Genomic DNA, 25433 nt, shown 5'->3' on the forward strand with positions numbered 1-25433 from the left:
ATTCAATTTGTGGCGTGTTTAAGTTCGTAACACTTCTGACACCAGTGTAACGTGTTTCGTTACCGATCCCACTTCTGACACCAGTTGTGGCGTATCGGGCTTATATCGCGACAAATAACTTCTCGTTGTATTTGATGTAGCGAGTTTTATTTCACATTCGCTCATACAATCACCCAAATTACAATCTGACGATTAATGCTACCTGCAGTATCACAATTACTACACTCCAAATGCCACAATACAACTGACTGGTTGCTGGCTAACTCGACGATAGGTCCAGGACTCGCTGACTGACTCAGTACAACTCTGCGGTAGCCACACTAGAACTGGCTGTGAATAGCCTTCGCTTCTCCCTATGTAGCCTCGATCGGACAATACGGGAAAACGGCCACGTAATAGGCACCCTTTTGCCTGGCGCTCTGTTGCTATGTAACGCTAGCGGAGGTCACCGCTGTTACTATCGTAACGTCGCCGCTGTTGATTCGCGTTGCCTAGCGACTGCGATATCCCTCGGTGACGTCACCGCGGAGGGGAGGGGCGGGGCGGGAACTCGCCTATTACCGTAGTAACGCGAGCGTTACGTTCACGCCACGTGCCGCTGGGGGGGGCAGGGGTCAACATGTCACAATATTACAGCGCTTTTCACTGACAATACACACCGCACTAATACTGTACTGTATATTAAAGGTAGGCCTACTCACCAAATTACAGTAGATTACATCAATTGTTGTGCCTTACTGTACCTAGATACGAGTACAGTAATCAGTTATCTTCATCTGTTTCCTGTTACTTGCCCAATACACACTTTCTAAATTACGTTCACAACCTGCCGCGTCCTCTTGCACTATTCACGCAGTCCCACCCCACACCCTTGTTTTCGCATAAATCCCACGCTCCTCTTGCAGCCCGCGGTCGTATTCTTCCAGGGCAGTCACATCAGCAAGTAGAGAAAGTGAGGGTGGGCAGACACATCGAACTTTCCCACGATACAGAGAAATTCAGGGATGAAAATGACGTTACATACGAGGTTGATGCATTTGTGCATGTCGTACTAAGCAAGGTATAAAAACAGCTGCTTCATGAGGAATCAGTTCGTATCATTAAATATTTGACACAATAGACAAGGTTACTTAGGACTACACCTGGACTCAACATTAAACTGGAAACACCATATAGCGAAGAAGAGAAAACAAATCGAAATTAAGTTCAAGGAAATAAATTTGTTAATAGGTCGGAAATCTTACCTAACAGTAGATAATAAACTGGTGATCTACAAAACAATAATTAAACCCATATGGACAGACGGCATTGAGCTCTGGGGATGCGCCAGCAGGTCCAACATAGAAATCATCCAGCGAAGTCAATCCAAAATACTTAGAGCCATAGTTGACGCACCTTGGTACGTGTCAAATCAAACTCTTCACACTGACCTCAAGATCCCATATGTAAGAACCGTAATCACAGACAGAATCCAAAAACATTATCAGAAACTGGAGTCTCACCCCAACAACGCAATAGAAGCTCTCCTTCAACCTACACAATACAGAAGACTAAGACGAACTTGGCCAAACGATCTCCAGGAAAACTGAGGTGTAATCGATGGATTACAGCTCTTCAAGCCAACTTCGTACAATAGAATAATTATTGTACATGACAGCAAATTAGCTCATAGAATGTAAATTCAGATTGCTAATAAATGATAAATAAAAAAAATAGACAAGGTGTCGCAGAAACCGATGTTGCTATAACCAAGTTTTACTGTATTCGTTTTCACAATGACACTGTACCCTCATCTGTTTTTAGCCCAGCGAAATACACTAACTTCGAATTCCGTCCTTCAAAGAGCATTATTTTGCCTTAGAGGTTACGGACGGTATGCCTTCGAATACAAATAAACTGCAGTGGTATGTGATATTTCATAGTGAGATTTTATTCAGCCATCATTTTGTTTTACAAAATGAAAAAAAAAATTACGTTAAGAAATGTTGCATATTGCTTGAAGGACTGTTATCATACCAGCCTCGTTCCCACTCCACAATTAGCGTGTCCTCCATGTTGTTCTTGCTGGCTGTAGTAAATTGTAATCACTTTCCTGGCAGCATTCGAGATCGGCCAGTTGGTTAACCGCAAACACGGATAGGATGACAGTCTCGAAAACCTACTTTCATTTCTTAAGGAAGTAATATAGACGAAGAATATTAGTAAATCAAATACACTTTAATATGTTTTTAACCAAATCTTCTTTCTTAAGTAGTACACTCTTAGCTGTAAAATGTAAAATGTAAAGAGGAATAGTTTTGGTTCATGTAAAATTAATGCTGTAAACGTTGTTTGTTTATAAAGATAAAAGAGTGAAATGAGCGATCCGTGCTAGGACAGGTTCCGAACCCTCTCGTCGCCATCAGGTCGCGTCTATTCACTTATTTCGCGGACTAGTGAATATGTTATTCTACACCAGTTAGCAGAATCACAGCAAGGGGCTATTTAAGGTATGAAACTAAGCAGATCATCTATGTAAAAATTTCCTCATTTCCCCAGAATTCTTTCTACTTAAAGCTGTTAATTTACTTTGTAATTTTAGGCTTTTTAAAATCTACTCCCAAGTTACACACGTTCAGTAAATACTTTCTGTTCTTATGCCAGATCCATTTGCATGTTATCATCAAATTTTTCTAGGTGATGTTTCAAGGAGATTATAGGCTTGTACTTTCTGTGCATCGTGTTCACATCGGTAAAGAAATAGGATATCATCCAACCGTTAATTTATTCACGAAGGGACATAAAATCAACAAAACCTATCTACGCAAGATCCGGGAGGGGCAGTAAAATGGCTTCACGCCATTATTCCTGAGAAATACAGCGACGAACCATACTAATCAGTGTCTTCTTTCCAATCACTCGGTCGGTCACACCATCAGTCAAGCAAAAGGGGAAGATAAAATGTAGCTCTGTTCAATACAAAGCATTTAGTAGCTAAAAGGCAATGGAAAACAATTGTCCATTTATGCTAGAAAACTAGTAATATTTCTAGTTGTGGTGTCTATAGACTATAATACTTTATACGCACCCATAAATAGAATTTAGACAGTACCATAAATTTATCCGTGAACTGCCGATCATGAAACTCTAGTTGGAAATTTGCTCGTAACCCACTTCATGGAAGAATTCTGTGGCACAAAAACAGGTCTGTTCATAGTAGCAGAAGGTTTCAGTCAGGAACGTTAATTTCTTGTATGTAAAGTCCTAGCGATCTTCGAGTTACGCATGCAGAACCCGCCCCCCCCCAAATATTTATCTTATAGATGCACACCTAATCCAATGATATACCAAAGAGTTGTATATGTAGTTGGATTTTATATGTTCAAAACAATTTTTAACTACAAGATCAGCGTTCCCTCCAAGCCGGGGATGTGCAAGCCATAGTGTCTTCTGAGAAGCAATTAGGTAGGCTTAAGCAAACCGGAGTGGGGGGAAAGCAATTTTCTAGAAAGATCCGTGAGAGACATTATATAGGTGGCAAAAGTCGCTTTAGACTGAGATTAGTTCTCGGGAGTGCAAGCTCACGTCCTCATCTTAGAGGAAACTTTGCAGCAGAATAGGAGTACATAGTCAGATAATTATCAGCAATGGGCAAGCGAGTATTTTGAGAGGTTATAGTGTAGCCTATTCCAAGGCACTATTCCAGCAGGGAAAACCTCAGTGAGGAAAGCAGATCGAATCGGACACCTTTCAAGTGTTACAGTTACATAACCCTGCACAGTGTGCCCACTATAATTACAATGCTTCTAATTATTTTAAGTACGGGTGACGTCAAAGCAACAGCGTTTCACTCCCATTGGTTGCATGTGTATGATCACAGCTGAAATATTTACCACTTACCTGTGGCTACTGTCTTCTAACTTAAAAATGCCATTCTTGAGAGAGGTGCCTGACAGATTCACCAGTCACAATACTTGCCTCGTGGCGAATTGAATGTTGTCTTTTAATGCAATAGTAGAGGGACAGACGTATGGCCGGCCCTTCTCCACCCACATCCTCACGAGGTTTTCTAACAGTTCTGATGATTCTAGCTATAGTCAGTTAACTATGTTTCGGCTTGCATGGACATACTCATATTTCTCGACAAATTATCACCTTTCAAAGTAGGCATGACTCATAAAATTCTCTTGATAATCAATGACGGCGAGGTTATTTCAGAAAACTGGTGCTTCTAGATGTTCACAGAAGCGAAGCCAGTGCTGGAATAAGGAAACACAATTACTTACTAAGGTCGTCACTTCCAAATCATTTCAAGCGCCCATTCAGCATCCTATATAATGGACAGTGAGAAATATTTTCCTACGTGCAAAGCGGGCGGAGCGTGATGCTGACAGTATCTGTCAGTGAAAAAATGAGATTTCTTGTTGCTATATATACATTACCCCACTCCTTTATGCAGTGGAACTTATTCACCTACGATCACAAATTATTTACCTTTGTTGAAGTTAGGTTTCAAGGGTTTTAAAAGAAAGAACAGATCTACGACTTCGGCATAATAACAATATTAACTAATAGATATAAAAAACAAACCATTATATGTTGCAGTATACACTATATACAGTGTATAACACAAGTGCCAATACACTTGCTTTACAAGTTTACATGATGCAATACTGCAGCGGTCCGAAAGACACGAGGCCCCGGGGTTCTCTCGTCCGTATGTATGCCACAACTGTTATAAGTAGCTACGAGATACTGGTTGCTTCGGTGACCTGGATGAGGAGCGCACTTCGGGAGGTACGAATCACACGACTAATTTAACACAACAATATGTATTTCTAATATCAGGTTAAATGTTAAGCACGATTATTTCTGGAACGTTATACTAACTTAATCCTCCATTAAACTCTCACAGTTTTCTATTATTCTTCCGTCGTTCACTGACTTTCTTAATCAATCATTCAGTTCTTCCACGCAGGTCTCTTTCGTCGCCATGAAATTAAATTAAAATTTCAAAATTCTCTTTCGTCAATGTTCCACGCTCTATACCTGTCGATATATGACATATAAGCTTGAAAGTTTTCCACACTGCCTTCACTTGCCACTAATTTTGTGGCGCAATAGTCCAATGTTATCGACATTCTTCTCGCAAAAAAATAGTCTGCCAGTGAATATAAAAAAATTAATTTCGTCTTTCAATTAATTTTAGGTTCTGAGCCTCAACTTGACCAATCTGTTTATCTTACTGGTTCTAAAAGCCCTGCTGTTTGGAGCAGGCTTGTTTTCTTTTGGATTCTTGAAGAACGGAGGAGGTTCTACTGGATATGGCCGTAGCACTGATGAGGAAAACTTGACTCCAGACCAACGGGCTAACCCATTTATAACAGAATCAGAACTCCTTCTCCTGCTCACATATCTCATGGGCGATGCAAACAATGAATATGACTGTCTGCATCGGGTGGCCTGCGAGGAACCAAAGAAGGCCCTTGAATATATTACAGCAGCCAAAATGTTAATCAAGGGAGCAAGGATCTTCAACAAGTGAGTACACTGTTTTGCTTCTTTGAAATTGTAGATTATTCTAATTTTATCTTACTGATGTTTGTCGAGATAAGACGGCTGGAGAAAATGGCGTAATGAGAAATTCTTATAGCAGTGGCCAAGGCAACGGAGATGAAACTTCTGGGGGATAGCACGCGATGAGAAATGAATACGTAATTTCTGACACAAAATGAAATGAGATATATTGATTGGGAGACATAACTGTAGATGAGAGAATAATATTAAAATGGATTATGAAGGAAATAGGACGCGATGTTATGGTCTCAAATCGCCTTACTTTAGACAACAGAACGCATCTGTATAAAAATTATATTCCATTTATAATATGTGATGTGTCATGTGAACAGTACTTTTTAAGGGCTGAGTTGTTTGAATTTTTCTTCTTGCTATATTTTTGCTTATTTTTACATAAAAAGGAAACTAACTTAAGATAATCCTGTAACAGGCCGTGGAGGCCCTTAGGGTTGTAAGATGTTGAGATTCCCACACTTTCTAAACAATCGGCTCATAGATAGCATTAAGGTTGTCAGCCTTACGCGCCGGCCGCCCTTTACCCCAAAGAATATTCTTGGTACTCATTTCTGTTAGAGGCTGGGTCGACCCTATGGCCATAGTGCGGCTGGAAGGATTAGGTAAATTAAAATATCCACCTCATCGGGATTCGATCCTGCGACCTTCCGGGTTGTAACATAGTGCCTAAACCAACCGCATGCCCCTATTTGTAGATAATGTCATGTTTTTTACTATTTCCTCTGACATACATTTTCACTCTTCTTTTCTGTTCTCAATTGAAAAACACAGGTGTGCTGAACATTCTAATGTCTCATATTTTGTAAATTACATATTGTTTGTATTTACTATGTACAGTAACTATTTCACATAACTGGAAAATAAACATAGTTTTATGTTTACTGACATGCAGTGTGGTGAAATACAACCCCAAGTATGAGGCAATTATAACAAAACTACAAGAAGCAGTGGACTACGGTGCAAACGGTGAAAAATGTGATGCACGCTATGCCTGTTCCAGCAACTCATAGCATCAAAAGAAGGAAATCTGCAACAAAGAACTTTAGTACCACATTACCAGAACTGCACTGTGATGATATAGTCGAAACTAATATAAGCTGTATTTCCTATTTTTAAGTTGGAGACTTCACATATATGACAAACTCAATTTAATGTAGTTTGTGTACAGTTGTCTCTGAAGTAAATGTTTTAATTCTGAGTCATGAATCTGAAGAAATAAATTAAACACCACAAACCCAAAGGACCTTGTAAAGTGGAACATTCATATCACAGGTGTAGTAATTTATAAAATGAATGGATATTTTCTCAGTTGTTTGGCTATATGAAATGGATGCATAAAACTACGTGTATTAAGAAGAGATTTATTTCGGTGATCAAACAAAGACATCCTGCAGTCTGTTAAACACACTGATTTTCTGGATACTGTACTAAAAGTAATATTTGTATATTCTTTTCACTTATAATTCTCTCAGAATTAGAAATGGACGTTGGTGTCTTCTACTTGTATTTCCCATCTCTGTAATTCTCAATTATTGTCGGGGTTTCCTTGGCCTGTAAAAATAAAACACTAAATAATGAAATAGAACTGTTGATAGAATATGAAAGTGTAACTCAAAAGGTTTTGCTTGTAGACTAAATGGTGCAGCATAGAACTTGCAACATACACGCATTTTGTGGCACGCAAGGTTTGAAAATTATAGGCCAAGAAGCCCTCTGTGACACTAATTTGGAATGGTCCATATATTATCTCAATTCATTTTAGTTTCTTCTGCATTATCCTACTGCATACTAGGATGGTAAAGGTATTACATGCCTTCAGACTTGAAAGTAATGTTTCAATTTAAGCACTGTATTGGACTATGGATTGGTTGAAGTATTTGTAGAAAATTTAAGTACTATACTGTAGTACGTATATTACGTTCTCATTTTAAGATGTACATTATTTAAGTTCATGTTGCATTTTTCTGCATTATCATACTGAATCATAGGGTGGTAACAAAATAAGTAAAGTTGTTCCTGTAACAGGCCGTGGAAGCCCATAGGGTTGAGAGATGCTGAGGCTCCCACATTTTCTAGACGATCGGCTGATAGATGGCGGTAAATTTGTCAGCCTTACGCGCCGGCCGCTCTTTACTCCTAGGAATATTCCTGACACTTATTTCTGTTAGAGGCTGAGTCGACCCTAGGGCCATAGTGCGGCTGGAAAGATTGGGTAAATTGAAAAAATCCAATGAACTATTTGGACCTTCAGGCTTGTAGCATAGTGCCTCAACCAACTACGCTACCCCGTACAGGATTTATATATCACATGCCCTCAGACTTGGAAGTGAGTGAAATAATATGTAGCCTACAAGGTCACCTTCAGCTAACTATGCATGGTTACTGCATTATAATACTGTCTGGGTAGTCTGTTGATGTACAATAAACCTCGCCAATTCCTTGGCCGAAGTCAGGACATTCAGGTCTGAATAATAATATAGACAACAAGTGTTAATGCAGAATGCCTTTGGGAGAGCCAGATAGTTGCAGATAGATTGAAGTGAAACTAGTAAAACTTCAATTAGCATTTTATGTTTACGTACTCTGCTGCTGGTTCCACGCAAATTCTATTAAATTTTACCTATTTTGTACACCTGAAATTTACTGTGTTCCGTATGCGACAAGCCGGAAGGTTGCGGTTCAATTCCCGTTGAGATCATTGGATTTTTCAGTTGACTTAAAACCTTCCAGCTTCACTGTGGCGGCCTAGTATTGACTCAACCTCTAACAGAAATGAGTACCAGGAGTGTTCCTGGGCGCCATGCGTGAGCCGACTAGAAAATCTGGGAGACTCGACGTCTCACAACCCTATGGGCCTCCGCGGCCTGTTAGAGGATAGCTTTACCTTTTCTTACCTATATCGCGTTTCACATTCAAGTGTTTAACAGCAAACAATGTAAACGTGGCAAATGTTATAATTTATTGGCCTGAAATGTAGATAATTAACCCTTAAAGAAGTGATACGAACTGTTCGCCTCCAACTGGGCGATATTTTTCGCGTATACGAAATATATATGTATGAAGGGGTAGGCCTACTCGGCCCTTGCACTTAGACCTCAGTGGTCCATTGTGCTTCCCCTTTTTAATTATTCCCTCAGCAACCCAACGCTTCGGATGAAGCGCAAGATTTTGGACGTGTGGGTGTCGAAATAGTCACTTGGTTCCATAAAGTACTGACCCAAGTGACATAGTCTTTAAGAAGCTAAAGCCTCACATTCACACAGAACATGTGTGGCTGTTTCATTTTCTGACACCTCTCACAAGTGGGGCTATCACTTAGTCCCAGTTTGAACAGGTGTCCTTTGAGATGACAGTCTCCTGTAAGTAGTCCTACCACCCATCGTAGCTGGTTCCTGTTGAGCTTCAACAGTTCCTTCGCTCTTTTAGCAGAAGGTCCCCGTATGAGTCACTTTGCTTGCCTGAGTCCAGTTAAGGATTCCCAGTATTCCTTGTGTTTCAAGTTAGTCCAGTCCCTGATTGTCTGTTTGGCAACTCCTAGAGAGATGCCACAGGCTGGTTCAGGTCCTATGAACGGATGTTCAGCTCCAATTTTAGCTAATTGGTCTGTTGCTTGATTTCCAGCAATATCCTCATGCCCCGGCACCCATATCAGTTGTACCCTGTTACGTTTGGCCAGTTCCATTAGGGTTTCGTGGCAATCCCAGACCAATTTTGAGTTGATCTGGTGTTTGTCAAGAGCTTTAAGTGCTGCTTGGCTGTAAGATAGAATGTAGATGTTCCTGTTTCTATAGTTCCTATCTAGATTCTCCATAATACATGCTTTAATGGCATATACTTCTGCCTGGAATACTGTCGTGTACCGCTCAAGGCTGAAACTAAGTTTCCGCCTCGTACCATGGCAGTACACACCAGCTCCAGTGCCTCTATGTGTCTTGGAACCATCTGTATACCAGATTAGTCCCTCTTTTCTGTCAGGCTGAAATAACTCCGTGACCTGTAGCCCGCAATCGAACTATACCGACAGAGCGACTGCCGCTTATCGGCGAAGTTTGTGCCAACTCTTGTGGGTAGGGGGTGTCACGTGGTCAGCGCAACGGATCCACAAGGCCGTTAATCTCTGTTTTACACTTATAGAAAATACTACAATAAATTCCAAAACCACACCAAACTCAAACCTAAGTATATGTCATTGTCCCTTCTTAATTTACTTAGCTGGAACCAGCAGACAGAAAAGCTGCTCAAAACATTTTATGAAGGAAAAGTTCATGCTCTCTCATAACTTAACTGAGCACTGATTTGATTCCTTGATCAATCACACGTTTTATGCCACTTTATTACATAATGGTAGACCTTCCGGTGAGATGACCTTATGGAAGATTTACACTTTTCTTTATACATTACCTGTAGCCCAAGTTGTCCCACACGCTGTGGGTAGATGGCTTGCTGCTCCACACGTTGTGGGTAGTTGCTTGCTGTCCCACACGCTGTGGGTAGTTGGCTTGCTGCTCCACACGTTGTGGGTAGTTTGCTTGCTGTCCCACATGTTTTGGGTAGTTGGCTTGCTGCTCGAAGTAGCTGGGTTTAACGCCGTCTCTCTTTCAAAAGCTGACTTGTTACTGTACAGAAATATTAGGCTTATTTTGGACTCCGTCCATCGTCTGGTATATATATATATATATACATATATATATGACAAGGTCCAGTGATTGAGACTAGCTCTTTTTAACGGGTCCAACTGAGTAGGTCCATCCTGCCCCATCCACTTGAGGACGCAGACAGATCTAGTCTTCGAAAATTTGTGGTTTTCCAGCCCTTTGATAATATCTTCTCGTTCGCATATACGCCCTGTAATGTCGTATTCATAGATCCTAACGTCGATTTTAGCACTGTTATATGTTCTTCGGAAAGTTTAAAAAATTAAATTTTGTCTATGTAATAGGATTCATCTTCACTGTCCATAGTAACAAACAAGATTTTGCTAATTTTGCTGTTGACTGTCCTCAGGAAGGTTATATTCAAAGTAACATACAGCATTGGCCCAGTCATAAGCATAAAACTAATAACATCTATCTCCCTCTCAATTAGTGAGTACTGCTCACTAACGCTTTGTTTATACTGTCGAAGGGTTGTCAGGTTTATAGCAGTGTGTCTCTTTACTCTGCCACGAACCCAATACTAACAAGTTATCCTGTGGCATGTTAAGAGTTCGTGGCTAATGAACAGCTATGACAGCTAGCGATAATCTCAGAGCGCTCGCCGGCTGATGAATGTTGACACCCTAAAATAACAGAGGGCCCTGTTCCTTATGACACCCCCCTCACCAAAAAAGTTTGATGTAGATCAATTACAGCAAATATTTTACTTCATTCTATATTCAAACAATGGGTTACTCCCTGGGTCTGGTTTGTGCATTTTTTTTCTTAATCTTTGTGCCACAGGTGGACTATATCGTTCCATTTGGACTTCAGCTATGAAACTTTCTATGTCCTCATCACTAGTTGGTGCGGAAGGCAATTTCTCAAAAGTCTCATGCTTATGTATCCCAATCTTGTCTAACTCAATTAAGGATTGAGTTAGTGCATGAGTTAATTAATCTTAATCCTGAATCTTTAATGTATGCACATTGGGTGCGATGATTGTATTATGGTGAGGGTTATTAAATGAATTTGTAATCTTTTTACATCCATTCACGCAATCATCGTATGCACCTTTCGGATTTAGTTTTCTCCAACACCAGAAAAAGCCTTCCCAACAACCTTTACAACAATAGCAACATAAATATACACTAACCATAACAAATACCATAGTTCCAATTGAAATTCCACCAGTTACAACGTGTTTGTAATATTTGGAATAATCTACTTGTTCTTTAAGATCTAAAAGTTTGTGATGATGGTAAATTCTTACAATTAATATTTTGCTGGACATTATCCATCATCTTGTCTATTCTAAAAACAGTCTAATTTCTATTAAAAAACACAACGTTTCGGGAACTGGATTCTGTCCCCGTCTTCAGGTAAAACCTACTCAGTTGGGTCCAATAGACAGAGCTAGCCCCTATCTCCGGACAACTATGCCAATTTCCGAAGGGATTCATAAAAGGAGCACAACTTAATCCATCTGTGAGAGCTAAGCGATATTGAAGCTATCATAATTTGAGGCTTAGCACCAGAGAAAGAAATCATACCGGGAGAGAAGCAATACTCCTTGTGGTATACAAGCACAGCAAAATTATCTGTGGGAGCTAAGAAATATTGAAGATATCATAATTTGAGGCTTAGCACCAGAGAAATATCGTGAATGAAATCATACCGGAAGAGAAGCAATACTCCTTGTGGTACCAACATATGAAACAAATAGTTACCCAAACCAACTACACTTGACGTCGCTGTAGTCTCTTGATTTCTGCTGTAATGACAGGGGCCCAGATGGGAGCAAAATATTAATTGTAACAATTTACCATCATCACAAACTTTTAGATCTTATTTGCATAACCAGTATGGACCTGGTATATATCCTAATTTTAGAAAACTTGAACGACTCAAGATCCAGTTGGCTAAGACTTCCAACCATCTCACTTTTCTTATGAAATGCAAGCTTCATGACATAGTTCCCAAGGGCCTCGTGTTGAAAGCTCCATACCACAGTCATCGCTCTTTCAATATAACTTTACGGGCCAGCAAAGCCTTATTAAGAGATAGGATTCAGTTCCACCGGTTTAGGAAAGCCGCTCTCAACAAACAAATTAACGACCTAGAATCATTTTTTCGGAAATCAACAAATAATTCAGACCAACTCCGCATCCTGGCTGCAGTAGAAAGCTCATACAAACATCATTTTCTGAGGCTGAAGGAGATCCAGATTCGAAAATTCTCAGCTCTAAAAAATCACCATCAGTCCACCAGGACACCGGAAACCACTCAGGGGTCCGAGAAGTTTGTCATAAACTTGTCCGACCATGTTCTTACAGAATCTGAGGAATCAATTCTCAAGAAAGGGCTGAATTTTGCAATAACCAACAGAATATCTAATCTTGACATGGCATGTGCGGCAGAATCTGCAAGATCCAAACTTCCCCCCGCCATGGGTATGGAGTTCAGTTGGCGGATCCGGTGTATGTTAGAGAAAGCAAAAACTTTTTCATCTAATATGACGAGGAGGGAATCCATGGCTTTAAAATCCTTAAAAAATAATAGACATATACGAATTCTACAGGCTGACAAGGGAAACTGTACGGTGGTTTTGAACGAGTCTACTTACAAGGAGAAGATAGCCAGCCTCCTAGATGCAAGTGTATATGAAATTTTACGTAAGGATCCTACAGCTCAAATTGAGAGAAAAATACGGACACTCCTTACTAAACATAAAACTATCCTTCCTACTGCACTGAAGAGAAAATTGACCCCTTATCATAGTAAACCCCCTCATCTTTACGGACTCCCCAAAATTCACAAGCCTGGTATCCCACTCAGACCAATAATTAGTTCTATTGATTCTCCTTGTTATGCATTAGCCGAATTCCTCCATCAGATCCTCAGTCCTCTATCTGGAAACACAGGTTCCTTCGTAAAGAATTCTGAACACTTTATAAAATCAATACAGGGTATCAACCTGCAAAAAGAAGACTGCCTTGTAAGTTTTGACGTTGTTAGTCTGTTCACCAACGTACCAGTGGAAGAGGTCTTACAAATCATAAGAGATAGACTCAGAATGGATTCTTCCTTCCCAGAACGCTCACCTCTACAAGTTGAAGACGTGATGGAACTACTGGACATCTGCTTAAAAACCACATACTTCCAGTTTGAAGATACGTTCTACCAGCAAAAGGAAGGTATGGCAATGGGAAACTCACTATCCCCGGTGGTCAGTAATATATTCATGGAGCATTTCGAAGAAATAGCAATAGACACAGCTGAATACAAGCCTGCAAAATGGCTGAGATATGTCGACGACACGTTTGTGATATGGCCATATGGACCGGAAGAGCTACAGAAATTTCTTCAACATATTAACAACATCAGGCCTACCATCAAATTCACTATGGAAGTTGAAGTCAACAATGCACTTCCATTCTTGGATGTTTTGGTTATGAAGCAGGGTCCAAAACTGACCACCAAAGTGTACCGAAAGCCTACTCATACTGGTCGTTATCTTCACTTCAAGTCCAATCACCAACACCACGTAAAAAGGGGAGTTGTTCATAGTTTGATCAACAGAGCGAAGGTCATATGTCAAAACAAGAAGGATTTTAGTAAAGAAATCAGAAACATAAGACATGATCTAATGCTCAGTGAATATCCTAAAGAATTCGTGGACTCTGTATTGAAGCCATCGACAAGAAATCGTCCCTCTTCAGACACAACATACCGAGGCACTGTAATCATTCCGTATGTCAAGGGTATCGCCGAGAAATTCAGACGCATCGGGAATCGTTTTCAGCTTAGAACAATCTTCAAAACGAAACATACACTCCGGGGGACATTAATGAAAACTGGACCCAGTAGAGATGCCCAGAAAACGAAGCAGTGTGTGTATAGCATCCCTTGCGACTGCGGCAGATGTTACATCGGTGAAACTAGCAGACCCCTAGAAGTACGCATTAAGGAACACAAATATAATATGACACAGGGTTTGCTGGAAAAGTCTAAATTGGCCCAACATGCATACGAGGAAGATCACAAAATTCTTTGGAATGAAGCGAAGGTTTTGCAGATCGAACCCAACACCACATATAGAAGATACAAGGAATCAGCCCACATGTCTCTGCTGGACCATCCTATCAGTCAACCCAGTATGGATATCTCTCCCATCTGGGCCCCTGTCATTACAGCAGAAATCAAGAGACTACAGCGACGTCAAGTGTAGTTGGTTTGGGTAACTCTTTGTTTCATATGTTGGTACCACAAGGAGTATTGCTTCTCTTCCGGTATGATTTCATTCACGATATTTCTCTGGTGCTAAGCCTCAAATTATGATATCTTCAATATTTCTTAGCTCCCACAGATGATTTTGTTGTGCTTGTATACCACAAGGAGTATTGCTTCTCTCCCGGTATGATTTCTTTCTCTGGTGCTAAGCCTCAAATTATGATAGCTTCAACATATCTTAGCTCCCACAGATGGATTAAGTTGTGCTTCTTTTATGAATCCCTTCGGAAATTGGCATAGTTGTCCGGAGATAGGGGCTAGCTCTGTCTATTGGACCCAACTGAGTAGGTTTTACCTGAAGACGGGGACAGAATCCAGTTCCCGAAACGTTGTGTTTTTTAATAGAAATTAGACTGTTTTTAGAATAGACAAGATGATGGATAATGTCCAGCAAAATATTAATTGTAACTACTTGTTCTTGTTTGTTTATAATTTGTTTAACATCATCCACCTTAATACTTGCTATTCTCAAATCATCTATTGATGACATGACATTATTGAAAGGAATATCTAATTTCATTTCATTGAGCTTTTTCTTTTCATGCTCGTCAAAACAACAGTCAAAGCCCCAGTTCACTTCAGGTATAAAATCATTCGATACATTACTAATCACTGTCAATTTTGTGGATGCATATAGTGTAACGTGCGCAGTATAAGCTTTGCACCTTGATCGGAGGGTCATTCTCCCTCTATTTTCGGCATATACATAGTGTGGGGTATTATCTTCACACAAAATTGTGACTCGTTCCATGGAAGGAGAAGTGTAGAGACATTGGTTGCTAAGTTGTAATGGGATCCAATAAGTATGGTATAAGGATATCAACTTTATTTCACATACTGAGTCTGGGATCTTCTGGGACGATGGATGCAACATACTGGCTTCACAATCCTCTCCTGGAACGTAGTTAAACAAAAGTATAGCATTTTTGCAAACATAAGTAATTTCATTGGTCGTAAGGCACACACTCAACTCGTCATAATTCATTTTGCCGCATTGCTTTCTTAATGCATCCGTAATTATAAATTCTTTTTGGGGAGCTATGAAAATGAATTTGTCTGTTGTTTTATCCTTAATAGGAAACGGAATAGCTTTGTACAAATAAAAATTGGTGGGTAGCAATAATGGAATTTCAATGATATATACTAAATATTGTTGATATACATACGCATGCATAGTTATAATACGTGATAGTTCAGAAGTAGGAAATGTCGGAAAATCAAGACCCTGAGGCAATGTTTGTTTTGAAACAATGCCTTTTACAGCCCTTATAGTTAATAATTGTGGCTGGAGGCTACCTTGCTCTGCGTGTACAAACGCGTCTATAAAAACTTCAAAAGAGTGCTGGCTTTCTACCATAGCTCTTATAACTATTTTAATCTGCTCATTAATCAAATTTATTTGTTCATATTTTACCTTTAACTCGCTTATTTCTTCTCCCGTACGCTTTTCAAGCAATAACATACCATTTCTTAACAATTCTTCATTTTGATCCACCTTCAGGATCGTGCTGTTAATTGAATTAATTGTAGTCTTGATAATGGTCATTTCATCACTTGNATCTGAAATTTTTTGGTTTGGCGCCACAGCTCCCTGTGTGGTTCTAAATCTACATAACTCACGAACTTCCACTTCATCGGAAATAAATTAACCGTTCCTAGCTCATCAAATTATATGCCACTGTCTGAAGTCAGCTGTTGATAACCATACTAAATCATTCTTTTGAAAACATGTTCCTTTTGTCTTTTCATTTTTACTCTGTTCTGACTTAGCTTTAACTAATTTTGACCTCGAAATTTGACTTGCTTCTTGTATTTGTCGTTTAATCATACTGACAACAACATCGTAATTATATGTTGGCGATAGCCCTTTTTGTAACGCTCCTGGTAGGTTACATCTATGACCAAATAAAACTTCATAAGTCGTATAAGTTGTAATGGAATGCGGGGTGGTGTTACAAGCAAAACATGCGAATGGAAGTAACTCATCCCATTCCTGTTTCTCACTCACATAACTTCTGAGATACGTTAACTAGGCTCGCGTGGGCACGTTCCAGTGTTCCATTACTTTGTGGGTGGTAAGCAGCTGTTTCTATTTTTTCTATCCTCAGCAGCTTACACAACCGTTTAAAATGTTCGGAACAAAAGTTTGCTCCTTGGTCTGTTAAAATCATTGAAGGAATACCAAATATTAACGCTACACTTTTCATTAATTTGTCAGATACTTACCAATAAATTTTCTATAGTAACCAGCCAAGCCTAAGAATGATTTAACAGCTGTCTGATTCTTAGGAGTAGGAAAATTTACAACATTAGAAATTTTCTTTGAGTCTGGTTTAATACCTTCAGCCGTAATTACATGTCCTAAATAATTTAATTCTGGCTTCAGAAATTCACATTTGTCTGGTTCTATTTTAATATTCCACTTTCTCAATTGCTAAAATACCTCTTTTAATTTTGCATTACGTTCGGAAAGGGTTTCTCCCATCACAATTATGTGTTGTATGGTACCGTCATCTAACATTTGCGCTACCTGATTCTTAATTTCGTCTCTATGTGCCTCTGCTAGTCTACAGTTCTTTAGGGTAATGCATCTCCCTTCTGGAATGGAGGGTGTAGGGATGGAATGTTGTGCTGCTGTGGTTGCGGTCAACTTATCTCCCGGGAGACGAAATATGTCAACAAACTCATGACAGATTTCTTTAATGTCTTCCCTTCCTTCTGGGATATGACTCAACCTTAAATTTTCATCTAGTAATTTTGTTCTATCTTTTACATTCTTTACTTGCTCCGTCTCTATTCTCGGAGGTTTAGTCAAAACAGGAAATCGCTCTATTACCTGCTCTGTATGGGTCGTGTTTACTATAAGACACGTCATCTGTCCGTTAACACATTCTGTAAGACATCTGACTACAAAAACACCGGCTTGTATTTCTTGACTATCTAGAAACCTAACACCCTTTTCTCTTGTTGGAAGCCGAACAACCTTTTCTAAAAAAGCAGGTATAACTCCTCTTTTAACAATAAAATGGTTCTTCATCAACCAATCTTCTCCCAAAATTAAATCTGTCTAGGCAGTTTGTCGACTACATAAAATAAATGATGACCATTATCATTAACATCTATATCGACTTCTCCGTCTATATTCACTCTATTACCTTTAAACTTATTAAACTTAGTTCCCGGCTCCGGCCCATTTGACCTCGGCTCAACATCAATATCAACTTCTCCGCTGATATTCATTGCATTACCTTTAAACTTAATAAACTTATCTCTCGGCTCCGGCCCACTTGACCTCGGAAACATCAATATCAACTTCCCCGCTGATATTCATTGCATTACCTTTAAACTTATCAAAGTTATCTCTCGGCTCCGGCCCACTTGACCTCGGCTCAACATCAATATCAACTTCTCCGCTGATATTCATTGCATTACCAGTAATCCCACTTATTTTAAACAAATCATTATTTCTCGGCTTGGATCTGGGATGTAACGCAGCCCTAGCAATGAGTGATACCTGCGCGCCTGTATCAATCAATGCCACCCCTATTCCTGTTCGGAGATGCGAAGCGGTTACGAGAATCTCATAAGGACCCAGGGACATCCTTCCTTTTGATTCTCAATTTTCGAAACCTCACTCAACCTCCTCGTGGGTGATTCCGAGGAACCCTCGACTAGTATAAGGGACCCCACACCTACCTCACTGACCTTCCAGTGGTACCAGTGGGTAGTCGATGCTAGCACCACTTTTTAAATTCAACAGGCTACCCTCTTTGAGACAGTCAAAATTATTCACATAAAACTCATCATTAACAACAGGATCCACTTGTGACTGCCCTTCAAATGGTCCTATACAGTTTCCCTGGAACAGGGTGCCTTTATCATTTGGATTACTGATCACTTTCCCCCTAGATCCAGCCCCCGACGGTAAAATTCCGCCACCGCTTCCATCTCTTGGATAGCGTGATTGCGATGGAACTCTGCCATCTAACCTTGCTCTACAATCGCGAGTTTCATGACCTTTACGTTTACATCTTTCACAGGTAACACTTTGCTTACACTGTTTCATTAAGTGCCCTGCTTGATTACAAAATAAACGTTTTCTACCGTCAGTCACGGCCTTAGTTTCCTGCTATGACCGCCCCACGCTTTGGGCTCCACTTACTCTCCTGTTACCGCTCACCTCCTTTTGGGCCCTTTACGTTGGGTGTCACCTTCTTGTTGTCGCCGTCCCCCTTTACCTTCCTGTTCCTTCACCTGGCTTCCGCCTGCAGCGGCTGTTGCTGATGCTCTTTGCCAAAGGAACACAGGTGAATTTTCTTACCTCAGAAGGTAGAGATGAGACTATCTCAGGATCTTTTGTACGGGCCTCGCTCAGACAGGGAGGCAGAAGGGTCTAATGATACACTTGCACTTTGCATGTGAGTATAATTTATTCTTTGTGAAGAAAGTGTAAAACAAAACACAGTTCACATACACAATTCACCAAGTGCTGACACTTACAACTGTTCCTAGCTTGACCACCACTTTTTTTTTAAGACTGTATGAAGAGTATTTGAAGACTATTTGATGCCTGTTTGATGAGTTTTTGAAGACTATGGCTACTCGAAGACTGTTTGAAGACTATCTCTCTGAAGAGATGTGACCCTCTCCAGTTTTCGCGAATTTCCCAAGTCACACCCTCGACTTTTGAGGATTGGTCAGATTTGAAATAAGGGAGTTGACTCTGAATCCGCTACTTCCAATCATTTTTACTCTAGAGGCAATTTTTTTCTTTAAGGACCTAACGTAACTTTTTGAAAGGTAATGATGTATGCTGGCCATAGCGTCCCCTCCTGGCACGCCTTCGTGTGACTTAAGACTAGCAGAAACTGTCAAGAGTCAAATTTCCAAAGTGAGTCGCCGAGCGACTCTGGAACCAAAATTCCAAGAAATGCTGAACTAAATCACCAGGAGTTTTTGTGTGTGTGGTCCATCTGTGAAACAGGCAGCTTCGTGTGTGCAAGAGGTGGGCTATGTCACACTCTGCGTACACACTCTGCGTAATTATTATAAAATATTGAGAATAACTCTCAATAAAATAACATTTAGCCTTGTGGGCGGTTATACTGCTTAATCTTCGGTTGGGGAACCTGCCATTGACCTATTGATTGCCCAGGAGTTGAACCTGTCAACCAATTCTGATTAGAACGAAATCTTTGCGATTTAAGTTCACTTTCCTCGTTCGAGGCAGTTTCAATCAATTGGAGTAGGGTGGCATCATCGCTCCTTCTACTCTTTACTAGATATTTAATTTTATCATCCTTTAAGCCATTCACGAATGTACCTTTCAATAGTTCATTAATAACATCATTACCTCCTCTCAGGTAACTTAATTGATCTAATGTAGGATCATCTTGGCTTAAGTTTATCAATTTAGTTTTCACCTCAAAACTAAGTTCTCTGGCAATATTGAGTAATCTATTGCTCCATTCCGTGACTGACTCACTTTGAAATTGTCTGGCTGTGAACAAGATTCCGGCTGTATAATCTAATGTACGCTTTGTAGTGTAATTTTCCTCCAAAGCTTTCTTAATATCTGCCCACGTATCAATAATTCTGTTATTCAATTTAAACTTTGCATCACCCACAATGTGTGCAACAATACATTTAAAAACGACGCTTTTTAATTCATGTAACATTTCCAATGTTGATTCAACAGTTAAATTAAAATTACGAAACCCTTTAGGGTTCCCATCAAAAGTTGGCAGTAACTTCTCGGCATAAGCTACTGTCCAGTACTCTCCTATTTTCTCTGCCTCTGTGGCATCTCTCATTAATTGCCTAACTTGTTCATCAGCCATTTTTAAACAATTTCTCTAAAACTTATTATTAAGCCTCCACAATTGTTAACTATTAGAGGGTCTTCACTCACCTTACAAGAGGGAAGGGTGTCCAAAGCTGTGTAGTTCGTCCGGTAGTGATGGAGCACGGTGCCCCGCCCTCTCCCCAGAGGGTGCCGGAGTCTTGCGACAGAAGCTGCGACCAGACTGCCAGTAGTTCGTGCCTCGGCGTCCCTACTGCGTTGATGGAAGCCAATGGACACAGGACTTTGTTGGACATTCTGCTAGAGTAGCTAGCTGCGATCTCGCGTTGTCGGTGTCAGGACCCACCGTTGATGTTGGATTACGTTCGATCCTCACCAGCCCCAGTTACTAGCCCACAGTTTTTCAGTGATTGGATTAAAAGAAGATTCTCCTCGAAGAAGCGTCTTCCCTTCAGGTGCTGTCGTCACTCCTCCTGGTCTCGAAGGTGATCAGTCTTCTTGACGAGTTCGTTCACAATGACAATTTCAGGTTGTCTTGGCAAGATCCCGATTCGCTGCCACCATGTTGTATGGTTCGACGTGCAAGAAAAAGTGGTAGGTGGACGGAGCAGTCTTGTCGTTCCATACAAACAAATTTAGATCTCTTGCGAGTATGTCCGAAAATTACGTGGATCGTCGGTAGTTGTGTGTTTTACCGGATTGCCAGGAATTGCATGTGACGAACAGGATGTGGAGTGGAGCGAAGTCCAATCGAAGTTAGAAAAACTCAAAGTCCAGTCTGGTAGATAGGATAGATTTATTAAGTGAGTCGATCAGACGACTTACACCACTGGCTGCTGACTGTCACTGTCGACCGTTCTCAGGAAGGTTATATTCAGAGTAACATACAGCATTGGATCAAAGGAATGTGTTGTGTATTCCAACTCCTTTGGCCCAGAAATAAGCATAAAAACTAATAACCTCTACCTCCCTCTCAATTAGTGAGAACTGCTCACTAAAGCTTTGTTTATACTGTCGAAGGGTTCTCAGGTTTATAGCTGTGTGTATCTTTACTCTGCCACAAACCCAATACTAATAAGTTATCCTGTGGCATGTTAAAAGAGTTCGTGGCTAATGAACAGCTATGACAGCTAGCGATAATCTCAGGGCGCTGACCAGCTGATGAATGTTGACACCCTAAAATAACGGAGGGCTCTGTTCCTTATGACACTATAATTATTAAGTTATACATATTATATTATAAAGAAAATGCCTAATATCAATGAAACCCAAAGGGCAAGGGTTCAATCCTCACGACAATATATTTTCTTCCTCCATTAGTCTATTAAGAAACCTAAGTTTGACACTTGATACCCTTATACCTGAGGTAATCCATTTATTTTTTGGCTGCTTGACCTCTACCCCTTTTCTAGGAATAGCTATATCATAATAGTACTGAAAAATACCTAGAAATTTGCATCGTTCACTGAGGATTGCTTAAAAACAAACCCTCAAGTCTCTTTCTCTAATAGATAATTTAAATACTGAACATTCTCTTCCCTACAAAATGTAACAGTTCTGAATTCTTCTACAGCAATAACTTTCCTGTTTTTTTCTTACACTGCATCTGTACTTTTAGTATTTGTGCATAATGGTCAGAATATCTTGTTGCAATCACCTTAAAGTTGTAATCCCATAATGACTTGTTCAATATTATTTGATCTATGGCTGTTTGACTTCTAGATCCTTTTCTCGTTGGGACATCCACTATTGCTTGCAAGCCCTACGAATTTAACATTGTCAGCATTTGTAGGTTTAAACGTCAGCCCACGAAATTTTCACCGTCCCCTTGCTCACCTTCTCTCTTCTTCTTCATGCCACCTTTATTACAGTCCTTCTCTCACTTTACCGTTTCTTACACTCAATTATTATCTTCTCTCTCCCACACACATTGGTCGCAATTGTAGGTATACTTCTTTCTTGTACTAAATTTCATCTCAGGGTTATTTAAATTATAAGGAGGTGAGGTTTATTGATTCGGTAGAGCTGAGGGTCTCTTTATCTCAGAGCCTTGAACGGGCCACACTCAAAGAAGCAGAAAAATGAACACAAACTACAAAAGCACATATCAAGTTAAGACGAATTATTATTGAACACTTGTTTAGCCACTTCTTAATACAACTTCAAATCAATAATTTTTACGTCTTGTTTCTACGAGATCTGTAACTTTGACGTCTGATTTCTTCGGAGCCCGGTGTTTGACTCTCTCGACAACTTTTACGTCTAACTTCTGCTGAGCCCGGTGTTTGACTGACTTCGACAACTGATTTCTACTCAGACCTTCAAGTCCTTGTTTCCTCAGCGTCTCTGCTCTGTCACACTCTTAAATTTTAGTGATTGGTTATATTTGAAAAATAAGAGTATCTTAATTAGATATTCCTCCACTCCGTTTAAAGCTTACAAGGGTTTAAGGATTTCTGACTCCAACGTATTTCTGTCAGAATTTGACAAATGCTTAAGCGTCGCTTGGGTCCTAAAAGATTCACTCTTTTTAAGTTATGGCATGCACAAACTGCCAAGTATTGAATTCACAAAGAATTCTTTAGCTATTCTTTAACGTAACTTTCCTCTAATAAACCTTGGACGGGTGTCTTCCTGTTTCTGCTGTAAGCGTGGGAAGATGCTAACTCTTACATACAAGATTTGACCTATGTCTCACTACACTTGTTCATTGCATTTAATTTTGAACAATTAAGATTTCAAATTAATAAATATGGTTCCTTCAAATAAGTTGCGTAGCAGTGGGATGGTTACAAAATCTATGTTGAGATCAACAGCAATAATAATACTTTTCCCTTCATTTGTTAATTTACTATGTATAGTATCCATAGTTTCAATAAATATATTAATATTACTATAACGAGTTCTATATACACAAATAATTATTGTATTAAACCGGGTTAGTTCAATTATACTGGCCTCGAAATGCTCGTCTTGATTCAGGCTATCAGACAACTTATAAGTTTGTTTTAACATAAATACACGAACCTCCGTGCTGTTTATTTTTCCTACAAAATTTCGAGACAAGGGAAAAGTTATCAAAATTATAATAATCGATTTCATTTTCCCCCATCCAATGTTCGGTAATGCACAGCATATCCACTCTAGTGCATTATCAGTTAGTAACACATCAATATTTAACTCTTTATTATTTAAACTTTGTACGTTTTGATGAAGTATTTGGATGAAACTTCGTACGTTTTGACGAAGTATTTGGATGCTGCTACTGATTTTATTATTATACTTGAAAATACCAGCTATATGCTTATTTATAAAAAATCTTTGCTAAACTTTACTGGGGGCCTCCTCACCCTGGTTGACATACGAACTTCCTGACGTTGATCACTTTCAGATAGCACGACATAGCTGAGTGATGGATCTAATACAATCTTCTCTGTTTCGTTCCCCTGGTTACCAGCAGCCTCCTCAAGGACACTGTCTTCTTTATAATGTAACGTGGATGGCGCAACAGGAAGTAGGGGCCATGCGAACTCTGCGTTTCCGTGAGTGACGTCACAGACCCCCACTCCTTCCATCATTACGCAATGCTCGATAAACACCCCTCCCCGCTAGGGTGTTACGTCACGCATGTAACAGGGAAGCAAGGTGCGTTTTTCCGCTGTCTGACTGAGAGTTTGTAAGGGAGACTGGAATGTATAAGGAGTCAGTTGAAATGTAGCAGCCTCCGAAGGCAGTTACTAGAGGGAGAGTTACTAGTATCCAGTATCCAGTATGAGTTGAAGTCCAGCAGCTACGAGTCGAGTTGTATCGAGTGAATGGAAGTGACTAAAGCAGGAGAAGTAATTGTGATACTGTAGATGGCAGTAATTGTGGAATTGTGAACTGTGTAAATGTAAGAGTTAGTGTGGAATAAATTTGTTAGATCCAGAACGGCATTAAGTTGTTTGTCGTGTGACACATACCCAACACGTGATAATATTCTAGTGGAATAGTGTCAACTACTGACCCAGGCTTCCATTGAACCAATTCTGCTATCTGTTGACATATTTTCTCCTTTTCTATGTTATTTATGTGAAGCCCATGCTTTGTAAAATGCTGCCTGTTAAGATTTACGCTCCTAATCGGCAAATGTTTATAACATTTCAGCCTTTTGGCTAGATATCTATTAAATAATATAACACATGACCAATCGACTAAATCATGTCTGTGTAGTGCTTACATAACTATCATGTTGGTATGACTGGTCCTCCATACAAAGTTAATTATGTTTCTCAATCCTTCCTTTGCATTGTTATTACTAATATTATTAGGACCAGCAGACACCACTACATCATCATCCTTTGACTTGTCTTTGCCGATATTAGTATCTAAAATATCACTGGATTTTGCACCTGGCTTTACAAATCCGCTAACACCAAACTTGTTATTTAAATTCAGTTGTAGCAAGTCTGCACATCCTCTCACTTGACTATCCCCAAGTAGCAAGACTCTATGTCTCATAGATTTTCCATTGCAGCTCTGATTGTTATAGTCGTCTTGCCCTCTGTTTCTATAGCATCCGGAAACTTCTTCAAGGGCATCACAAACGTCTTCTGACGTTTTGGCCTTACAACAGACCATCTCCCACTGTCTTCAAGTTGTGTAGAATCCTCATGTCGCTGCAGGTGGTTTGCATCTGTTCCTTCTGTCTTGTGATGCGTATTTAATTTCATTTATTTTTGCAGAAGAATGTTCTCACATCATAACATGGTGAGATGCAGATTTATCACTTTTTGATAAATAAGAGATGGCACTGAAGTATGTTAATGTCAAAAATCGCAGAGTAGCTGGCCTTGATATTGCTATCTTGTAGTTGCAAAAGTTTGGGAGAGACAGTCAGTAAGTAAATAAATGACACAGAGATTCAAACTCAAGAAACTGGATGATATAGAAATTTAAAAGGACAATATCACATTAAAATCTCAGATTTGCAATTTTGGAAAACATAGCTGATATGTGGACGTTAATGGCACTTAAGAAAATATTAGGGTACAAATACTTATGTCAACGTGAGTCCATATTGTTATGATTTCAAGCAACAGAAACCATGGTTTGACAAAAATGTTCAACGTTATTAAACATAACATTATACA

At 39.7% G+C, this 25433-nt stretch overlaps 2 protein-coding genes across 3 annotated transcripts in view; one reads left to right on the forward strand and one right to left on the reverse strand.

Moving 5' to 3' along the window:
* Positions 1-7536, forward strand: part of LOC111867804 — a 26677-nt gene extending 19141 nt beyond the window's left edge. For both annotated transcript variants that reach the window (XM_023857975.2, XM_023857976.2), the window contains exons 3-4: positions 5189-5520; positions 6464-7536. In XM_023857975.2, coding sequence (XP_023713743.1) covers positions 5189-5520; positions 6464-6581 — 450 coding nt within the window. In that variant the 3' untranslated portion in view covers positions 6582-7536. The remainder of the gene's footprint in view (positions 1-5188; positions 5521-6463) is intronic.
* The window catches only part of LOC111867803 (histone H4 transcription factor-like), an 86569-nt gene continuing 67654 nt past the window's right edge, over positions 6519-25433 (reverse strand). The window contains exons 5-6 of the mRNA XM_023857973.2: positions 9973-10187; positions 6519-6598 (exon numbers count right to left, since the gene is read on the reverse strand). Coding sequence (XP_023713741.1) covers positions 6576-6598; positions 9973-10187 — 238 coding nt within the window. The 3' untranslated portion in view covers positions 6519-6575. The remainder of the gene's footprint in view (positions 6599-9972; positions 10188-25433) is intronic.

The sequence above is a fragment of the Cryptotermes secundus genome, unplaced genomic scaffold (genome assembly GCF_002891405.2).
Source record: "Cryptotermes secundus unplaced genomic scaffold, Csec_1.0 scaffold536, whole genome shotgun sequence".
Lineage (NCBI taxonomy): Eukaryota > Metazoa > Arthropoda > Insecta > Blattodea > Kalotermitidae > Cryptotermes > Cryptotermes secundus.